Source organism: Ursus arctos, unplaced genomic scaffold (assembly GCF_023065955.2).
Source record: "Ursus arctos isolate Adak ecotype North America unplaced genomic scaffold, UrsArc2.0 scaffold_26, whole genome shotgun sequence".
In the NCBI taxonomy this organism is placed as follows: domain Eukaryota; kingdom Metazoa; phylum Chordata; class Mammalia; order Carnivora; family Ursidae; genus Ursus; species Ursus arctos.
Window position 1 is genome coordinate 42,522,650 of NW_026622941.1, and position 9,608 is coordinate 42,532,257.

The 9,608-nt window shown below is 51.1% G+C and overlaps 1 protein-coding gene across 1 annotated transcript; it reads right to left on the reverse strand.

The window, feature by feature from the left end:
- Positions 1-327: 327 nt before the first annotated feature.
- On the reverse strand, positions 328-5,934 carry KRT1 (keratin 1). Its single transcript, XM_026501793.3, has 9 exons — positions 5,287-5,934; positions 4,027-4,241; positions 3,637-3,697; positions 3,126-3,221; positions 2,792-2,956; positions 2,534-2,659; positions 1,773-1,993; positions 1,244-1,278; positions 328-1,151 (listed from the first exon to the last, which is right to left on the reverse strand). Exons 1-9 carry the CDS (start codon positions 5,884-5,886, stop codon positions 805-807), a joined length of 1,866 nt encoding a protein of 621 aa, XP_026357578.1. The 5' UTR covers positions 5,887-5,934; the 3' UTR covers positions 328-804.
- Positions 5,935-9,608: the final 3,674 nt, after the last annotated feature.

The window sequence follows — 9,608 nt, forward strand, 5'->3', positions numbered from 1 at the left end:
CTCCTCCTTCCCAAACTGCTTGCTCACTGCTCTTTCCAAGAAAGACTTCTCAGATGAATGAAAGCTTCTCAGATGAATACTCTGGTCTCTCCGTGTCTCCATTATATCTGCACACTCTGGGAAAGAGTGTGTTGTATTTAACTACCAAATGCTTAAAGATGAATGATGCCAGACCAGCCTCCCCATCTTGCCAATCATTTTCTGTGTCCCAGCTCCCCCATGTGCCATGTGGCTCCGAGGTCTTCTTCCCCTCCCACAAAGCACCCGCGCAGGACAGACAGTGCCGTGAACATAAGAGATTGAGACTCAGAGAGAATTTCAAAATGCAGTTTATTGCAGCAATACAAGGAAGGGGGGAGTTTAGACCTCTACACAAAAGACAATCAACTTGCTCACACCTTATATACAAAACCAAAGCAGCACAGAGCTTGCTCCAAGAAACAAGATACTAAGGAGTGTCCAGAGCCTGTGCTCCACACACAGCAAAGCAGCTGTGTCCTAGCCAGCCCTCACCTGGCTGACTTAAGAAGGTGCTTTGAAATGTAATGTGTGTAGTGGTCATTGCTGGACTGTTTCTCAGGTAAAGCACAAAGCAGGGTCATAGCCAGAGAGACGGAGATTGCCACTGATCTAAAAACTGCTTTGGGAAGCAGAGAAGAAAGGAAAGAGCTAGGGAACTAGGGTGAACTGGTGTAACTGATGATAGCTCTTTTCTCCAGTGAGGCTGGGACAACGGACCTCGGTCTTGCCAAGCGTATTTGGTGGCGGTGGAGAGGGAGAGCTAACAGGATAGAGGACACCCCTTTATCTGACTGCTCTGGAATAGCTGGTGGAAACAAACTTCACGCTGGAACTGCCACTAGAGGACTTGGTACCCCCAGAGCTGGATCCCCGGCCTCCGGAGCTCCCGCCGGAACCCCAGCCGCCCCCTCCAGAGCCGCCTCTGTGGCCGCCACTGCTGCTACCGGAGCCGTAGCCGCCGCCGCCTCCGGAGCCATAGCTGCCGCCGCCGCCGCCTCCAGAGCCATAGCTGCTACCTCCAGATCCGTAACTGACACCTCCAGAGCCATAGCCGCCGCCGCCTCCGGAGCCGAAACCCCCACCTCCTCGGCCACCACCCCCACTGATGGTGGTGTGGCTGGTGTTCACAGCTGCAAGGGGACACGCCGTGATCGTCAGCCCAACGCCGGTTCCCAGCCCAGCAAAACCTGCGCGTGGCCCTGAGAAAGTGGCTTGTACTTACACACGCTCACGTTCGGGGCACACTCTCCGGACATCCTGTAGGAGGAAGAAAAGCAAGTCCCTCGTGACTCTCCAGCTGCACGAACCCTCTCAGCTCCGGCGGAGATTCTCCGCATTTGGGGCTCGTCCTCCCCACTTGATCTGAAACCTAAGCCAGTCCCCTTGGCCTCCCAAACTGCTGCCATTTTGGCAGCGTGAGCACAAACAGGGAGAAATCTCTAGAAAGTAGGCAAGAGTCTTGCAGAGAGTATGGGTTAACTCTAACAGTGCCATTGACGGTTAGGCCACAGGACATCTGAGCCAGGCCAGATGGAGAATAAATTATTCCTTCTCAAAGCACTTCATACAGCCCTCCAAACAACGTTGGGGTCCCAACATGAGACCAAGTCTTTCCTCCTGCGCCCTGTTCCTTTCCTCTCCTCATACCCAGGACAAGCTACAGTCCCTCGGCTGCAGGCTGGACAGCAGTCAGCCTTCGAGGGAGGAAGCACCATAAGAAATGGCCAAACTGCCCAGGATTCTGTCCTCACCTGCTTTCCTCTCCTTCCAGAAGGGTTCTGTAGGTGGCGATCTCCATATCCAGGGCCAGTTTGGTGTTCATCAGCTCCTGGTAGTCACGCAGCAGGCGGGCCAGGTCCTCCTTGGCCTTCTGCAGGGCGTCCTCCAGCTCGGCCAGCTTGCCCTGGGCATCTTTAAGGGCGTTCTCACCACGCTGCTCGGCATCGCTGATGGACTGCTGGAGCGCCGAGATCTGAGAGAGGAGAGGCTCACACGTTACCCACTGTCCTATCACCTAATCCCACCCTGGCCTTCTTATCTGATTCCTCTGTCCACCTCAGTGAGGCCAGTACTCCGGGTCCAACCAAATCACAACAGTTTTAAGTCAACTCATGGCTCTGGATAACATCACTGCCTCTGGATAGCTCGTCACTGCGTTGACTTCCTTAAAAGCCCTTAAACGGAATGCAGCAGCCTCTCTTGGCCCTGACTGGAGGCTTCTCCACCCCTTACAGACCTTCTTCTAAACGTCTACCCTGAAACCTCCTGGCTGCATTTTCATCATGGGCTAGATCACTCATGACCATCACATCCATTTCTCTGCTAGGTCATTTTCGCAAGCTTCCCTAAAGAGAACCCAGCATGAAAGCTGAATTGTGGAAACCAGAATAGTCACCAAAGTCTTGGAGTGGATTTCAAGGTTCAACACTAGGGAAGTGTCCTCTAGTTACCTGAGCCTCCCTCCCCAACGCCATGTAGTGATCGCTGAGCAGTAGAAGGAGGGAATAAGTACCTGCTTCTTGACACTGTCAATTTCAGATCGCAGTCTCTGGGCCACCCGGTTCAGCTCTGAAATCTCCATCTTTGTACTTTTCAGATTGTCCCCGTGTTTGCCAGCAGTTATCTGGAGCTCTTCGTACTAAAGATGGTGGATCAAGTCAATCAGATGCGGCAGAGCATACCGTGGCTCACACATACGCATATAAGAGAAAACACAGGACGGCGAGACAAGACATTTCAGAAAAACTGGCTACACATTAGGCCCATTCACCTTGGTCTGGTACAGCGCCTCGGCCTCAGCCTTGCTCTTCTGGGCGATCTCCTCATACTGAGCTTTGACCTCAGCAATGATGCTGTCCAGGTCCAGGTTGCGGTTGTTGTCCATGGACAGGATGACATTGGTTTCGCTGATCTGAGTCTGCATCTGGGACAGCTCCTGCAAGACATAATAGTTCAGTGACTCTTACAGTGTTAAAACAAAGCACAACTTAGACAGAGGGAGGAGCCAGGAGATGGAAGATGTATCTTTGTTCTTCTGGGTAATGTTGGGCACTGGCTCAGAGGCTCTTCATTTGGGTAAATGTGGTCAAAAGCAGAGGACTTACTGCCTGGTAGAGTGCTGTGAGGAAGTCAATTTCCTGCTGCAAGTTGTCAACTTTGGCCTGAAGGTCCACCTTAGTCATATAAGCAGCATCCACATCCTAGAGGAACAATGGACATCGTGACATCATGTTCTTCCCAGGACAAGTCGCTCTCGCCAGCTGTGAGAGGCTTCTCCAAGTAGAACAAGGGTTTGGAGTCTCCTTCACATCTTCCTACGCCAGGTGGATCTCAATCCCTAGACTGCCCCACCCTTGGAATCACAATCACAGGACAGCTCGCCTGAGTTGATAAGAACGTGCCTCCCCGCCTTCTCCACGAAGGGCTGAGAGAGCTGGAGAAGCAAAGGGCCTGGAGAAGCCCAGGTCCGTGATAATGTGGGGGGAAAACTCTATTCGGCTATTCATCAGGCCCCCCACCAGGTATCCCACATCATGACTTCCTTCTGCTTAGTAATTGGAGACCCTCTTCTATTCTTTATTTCAGATGTGAGATCCATCCTACAGATTTGCTCACCTTCTTGATGGTCACAAATTCATTTTCTGCATTTGTCCGCTTGTTAATCTCGTCCTCATACCTGCAAGGAAATCAGAGGGATTTGGGTTTTCGGAGAAGGTGAGACCCGAAGTTCGGCTTCCCTGACTGAGATTGGCATCACCTGTCATTGCCTCCTGTTTTTAGCCTAGGACAGCTTGGCCACCCCTTCCTTCTGAGCAACAAAACTGCTAAGTTATCTCCAGCTTCTGAGAAGAGGAAGAATTCTGAAAATGCCAAATTAATTGGCCTCGAAACTGAGAATAGACATCACTACATACTGTCTTAGCTTAAGACTCGTAGTCTTAGCTTGCCACTTTCTGGAAATATTTTAGAACGCAAGTCAAAGGTTGCCTGGCCAGTCTCCCTTACTTGTTCCGGTAATCTTCCACCAGGTCTTGCATGTTCTTCAATTCCGAATCCATCCGAGACTGGTCACTCTTCAGTTGGTCCACTCTCCTTCTAAGATTGTTGATGTAGGACTCAAAGTAGGGCTCTAAGTTGTGGGTCCGAGTGGTGGTGTCTACCTGCTGCAACAGCTCCCATTTTGTTTGCAGCACCTGGTTCTGCTGTTCTAGGAACCGCACCTGAGAACACAAGCTCCCATTACCGACTGGGGCAGAAACGGAGTCCACTGGCCACTGAGTGCCATAGGCTACCACACAGTGAAACCCATGCCTCCTTTGGAAAAGAACTTGTTCTTTCAAGCCCTGTTTTCCTAGCCATGGCAGAGAAACAGGAAGAAGAAGATCCACTTAGCATCATTTTTTTATAACAAAATCTAACTCACTGTTAATTCACAGAAGCTTTAATTTCCCTGAGAAGGGTAATTACTGTGCTGTTGCAGCTGGAACTTTTAAAGGGAGTAACTAAACAAACACCAAACAGCAAAGCCCCATATAAAATTACTGAAATTACACTTGAGATAGATACATGACACTTACGAGATTTGCCTTTCAATGTTTTTTAGGTAGATTGCCATAAACGTTGAAATGCATTCTGTAAGCATTCACACATTCAGAGGTATGTTGGGAAATCCAAAACAGAATTTGAAATCTATTGTAGATAACTTTGAGTTGACATGATTGATGAATAAGCAAAAACCAAGAAATGGTTTACATGTTTTTCCAGAGCAGATACTCAGAATATAAGTATTAGAAAACCTGGTCCCAATGTAATATTTTCAGAGGGCAGACTCCCCACCTGAAAGCAAAGATGTTTGGTGCTGCCTTACGAACTCCTTTCAGCTACATTATCACAGTGCACTCTCTTCACCCTCAACTCCCTTCTCATGGTTAGGAAGACCTTTCCAGAGCTCTTGTTTGCACCCTAGAAAGCTGAGTCAGCCCCATCTCTATTGCCTTCGTTCACCATATGCAAGTCCCAATTCAGCTCAAGAGCTGAATGAAAAGACACTTCAAGGTGATGTCACATTGACCCACACTTACGTAGACCACAGACCTCTTTGTTCGAGAGAGAGTTTAATCATTAGAATCATTCGCGAGAATACTTCGAACGTATCTCCTAGAAGACAATTCCACACATACCCAAACAGAAACTTGAGGCTGAAACCCAGGCCATCTCAAATGGACCAAGAGAAGGCCTCCCAGGGCACTGAGCAGAATGACTCACCTTGTCAATGAAGGAGGCGAATTGGTTGTTGAGCGACTTGATCTGCTCCCTTTCTCGAGTCTTTACTTTTTGGATCTCAGGGTCGATCTCCACATTAAGGGGTTGCAGAAGGCTCTGGTTGATGGTGACTTCCTGTATGCCACCAGGGGGGCAGACGGGCCCAAAACTTCCTCCACCAAAACCTCCTCCACCAAAACCACCCCCCCCAAAGCCACCACCACCAAAGCCACCTCCACTGCCAAAACCTAGAGAGCCGATGCCACCAAAACCACCCCCCCCAAAGCCACCACCACCATAACCACCACCCCCAAAGCCACCACCACCATAACCACCACCAAAACCACCACGTCCACCTCCTCTGGCCACGCTTATGGAGATACTTTTACTGCCACCAAGGTTGACAAGGCTTCGACTTCCAAAACCACCGCCGCCACCACCGCCACCTCCACATCTTCCCCCTGAAAATCTCCCGCCTCCTCCCCCACCGTGGCGCACAGAGCTGCTCGTGGTTCTGCGTTGGAAGCTGACCACTCCGGCAGAGCCAGAGCTGAAGCCCCCTCCACTCCGGAGCCCAGACCTAGAACTAAAGTGTCGGCTCATGCTGCCTTGGAGAGAGTTGGAGCAAAGTCGGGAAAGGAAAGGAGCTCACACTCCTCTACCCCGAGCACAGAGACCGTCCCTTATATACAGGGAGCACATCTGGGCTTGGTCCTCGAGTCAGCGGGACGCAGAGCCTGGTTTGCCTGCAGCCATACAAGATTTTTACGAGACTCAACAATACGATAAACACTACACACCTAGCTCCCAGGATAGCTCTCAAAATTGCTGTGCCTGCAAGATTGATCGTGTGGTAATCGTTTTATCAGAGAAAATCTCTCCTTCAAGTGCTTGTGACTTTGGGAAAACAGGACCCTGCATCTGCCACCTGGTGCTTCTTGGTAGGATTGCCTAACCTCCTGTCACAGAGATATGGATGCTCCCCTTCTTGCCTTGGCCTTGTAAGCTGCTAAGCACACCGTCCCCTCAGCCTGGCAGGTGCAACTCTTCATGCTCGAATCGGAGGAGGAACTCTCTGGCCCATTTCTGAGACTGCTCTCTAGAGCCCAGAGCTCATCAAGTCATATCTCCTGACCCCGAATAAGAGCTTTAATAAGTGAAATATTAAAAGAACTTATTTTTATTACATAAGCTTTACCAACATGTGCATTCATATTATAGGAAGAGACACTGGCCAAGAACAGGATGGGTGGGCAGGGGCTCTGGAAGAGCCAGAGGGAAAGACATGTTCTTTTCTAAGTTTGCCAGTTGTTCCTTTTCCTCAGAGACAGGCCAGGGCAGGCGGCAGAGAAACCAGCAAAAGGAAACTGGTGCAAACAGAGGCCATGGGGATGCCAGTGGGAGAAGCCTCGCGAGCTGGGAGGTAACAGGGAGTACCCATTCCATACATTTTGTAAAGCGAAGGGCTGGAGATGAGGCTTCACGGAGGCGTCAGGAGTGATCCCAGATGGCATGCAGAGACGAATGTAGATTTGGAAGGGAGGACAACGATGTGATTCTGGAAAGCCCGATCCGAGAAGTGAAAACTGTTTCCAGACAACAGTACTGACAATAGTTGAGATGTACGAGAAACCGGTGCGGTTCCAGGCACTGTTCTACAGCTTTTATATGTAGCCATCTGTCTCATTTTCACAACTCTGAGACAGATGCTATTGTGCTGCCCATTTTTAAAACAGGGAAACTGGGGGCGCCTGGGTGGCTCAGTCATTAAGCGTCTGCCTTCGGCTCAGGGCGTGATCCCGGCGTTCTGGGATCGAGCCCCACATCAGGCTCCTCTGCTGGGAGACTGCTTCTCCCTCTCCCACTCCCCCTGCTTGTGTTCCCTCTCTCGCTGGCTGTCTCTCTCTGTCAAATAAATAAATAAAATCTTTAAAAATAAATAAATAAATAAATAAATAAATAAATAAATAAAACCGGGAAACTGAGGCACCAAAGCTGAAGTTTACAAAGGCAGTAAGGGGCATGGCGGGGGGTTGATCTGAGGATGCTGAGTGACAGCGTGTGGGATCCTGACCAGCGTGTTGTATGACACCACGGCAATGACTTTGGGGTGTGCTGGCCGCTGCCTGTCAAGCCGGACGACACAGGCAGCTTCCCGCCACAGAGAGCTGGTCCCCGGCACATGCAAGCACTTGCCAAGTGCCTCAGTCACTCGCAGGAAGGGAAACTGCAGGCACGGAGCTCCGTGGGGAGATTTCGCTTCCATCCGGGTACAAGAGTGTCCCGACTGCATAGACTGGCCAGGAAGCCGCAGGGGTGCTCCTGGAGGAGCACCCTTTGATCAATCTTAATAGACAGAAGTGGGGTCGAGATCTGGAACGACCTGAACCCCACTTAGACTTCCATTCTGAGACTGCTTAGAAGCCCAGCCTGCTCCCCACCCTTGCACATGAACACAGAATGGAAGACTCGGTGAGAAGCCCGCACTAAGTTCGGCTGGGTCTGAGTGGTCCCAGGCCTGTGTGCGAGGTCCCACTGTGGAATACAAGACACATGGGAGAAGGGGGAGCCTGGGGAGACCCTCCAGCCGGGCTCCCTGTGCTCCTAAAGCAGCCCAGCTGCATGTCAGCCCTCCCCAGCCCAGGCGTCAGCGCTGAGCCTTATCCCTCCTCTTCTCCCACAGTTTTTGCACACACCCTCCTCCAGAAAGTGCCCCTCACCTCTCCACTAATCCCCCTCTCGCCCCTCATCTTTGTGACACTGTTGTCTGGGACTCGGTCCTAATACTAACATCCGTGGGCTGCTAAACCAGCCATCTATCTGGGGAATGAGTAATTCAGATCTTGTTCCTAAGTAGGAATCATGGGACCTGGGACGGGCTTGGCATGCTAGTGACTGTTGCCTAATCACCTCCCGACAGGCAATCAAAACTCCTTTAGTTCAGCATACTCCCTTGTGAGACACGTCGCGCTGCACATTGACTCCTTCTAGCAGTTTGGAGGGGTGTGCACCTGTGTGTGCATGCGTGTGTGTGTGTGTGTTTATTCTCTCACCTCTGCCAGCCAACAACAGGTTCTCAGGGACCCGTGCTTCGAACCCCAAACTAAGAAACTGACAGTACAAGCAAAGAGGTGGACAGACAATTGATTGACAATTTACAGAGCTGCAAAACTTACCGTGGGGGTACCGTGAGGGGGGGGTCAGAGGGAACAGAAGAAACGAGAAGGCATAAAAATCACCGTCCGCTGACGTTTGTGCCCGTCGCCTGACCGAGCGCGTACACCAAACTGTCCCCAAGGCAGCCGCGAGAACGAAGCAGTCAGACTGTTTAGACCCATTTACAAAGTGGAAACCCGAGGCTCAGGGAGATGAGGAGACTTGCTTAGACTCTCCACCCGGGAAAACACACATCTGGGACTAGAACCCAAGTTTCCTCGTTTCAGTTCAAGTGTTCTTCCTTCTAAAGGAAGAGGCTTGAGAAGAGGCTCAAGGACCGGCAAGTGGAACGGGTTCCTGGACACGAGTGTCAGACGATCACAGAATGTTCCCATCTGCAGGGACTCAGAGACCACACCGTCTCACCCACTGATGAAACAAGTGAGAAGGCAGACCCAAAGAGGTCAAAAAATGTGTCCAAGTCATGCAATCCATTCCTGGGAATCGTCCAGTTTCTGAATCAAACTCGCATTTTATTCCCACTGCTCACTTTTGCGGGAACCCAGCGGGGCTGGAAGCTACAATGTCACCAGCGATCCCAGCTCATCCTTCCCCACCATGTCCCCAGGACCGTGGTGAGCATGTGGCCATCGTAAAAAGCGAATGTGGGAGAAAGGGGTGAGCCACCCACCTTTCCTCCTGGCTTCCTTGCGGGCCCTGCCTTTATAAAAGAAAGAGCATGAAAGAGGAGAGAGGCACCCGCACCCACAGGTACCGACTATGGGCTGGGAGCCACGTGTCATCTGAACATCACCCAAGGTCCTCACAGTGGTCACTGAGATAAGCTCCATTTTAAAGAAAAGACAACTTAGGTCCATGGAGGTTAAAAGATGTGCCCCCAGCTGGGAACGGACAAGCCAAGCCTGTCAAACTGCGAGAACATGCCTGCCTCCATCCCGAAGGCCTCCTCATGTTATGGTCCTGCCCCCATGGCCTACAGCTTTCCTGCCGCCCTCATGCCTTGACCTTTCCACTCCCGTGCTTTGCCCAAACCATTCAACCCTCTTCGCTCTTCCTCTGCTCCTCTCCATCTGCCAAATCCATTCACGTGCTTCTCTCCCTGATGGGCCTTCCAGCCTGTCAGTGACCCACTCTGAACTTCTACTCAT

Bases quoted from the DNA above. Each gene is read 5' to 3' on its own strand.
- KRT1 (XM_026501793.3), bottom strand. From the start codon at position 5,886: ATGAGCCGACACTTTAGTTCTAGGTCTGGGCTCCGGAGTGGAGGGGGC. The intron at 3,698-4,026 runs GTAAGGGAGACT...ATTTCCTTGCAG, and splicing joins GTGGAAGATTACCGGAACAA to GTATGAGGACGAGATTAACA. The intron at 2,957-3,125 runs GTAAGTCCTCTG...TATGTCTTGCAG, and splicing joins TCACAGCACTCTACCAGGCA to GAGCTGTCCCAGATGCAGAC.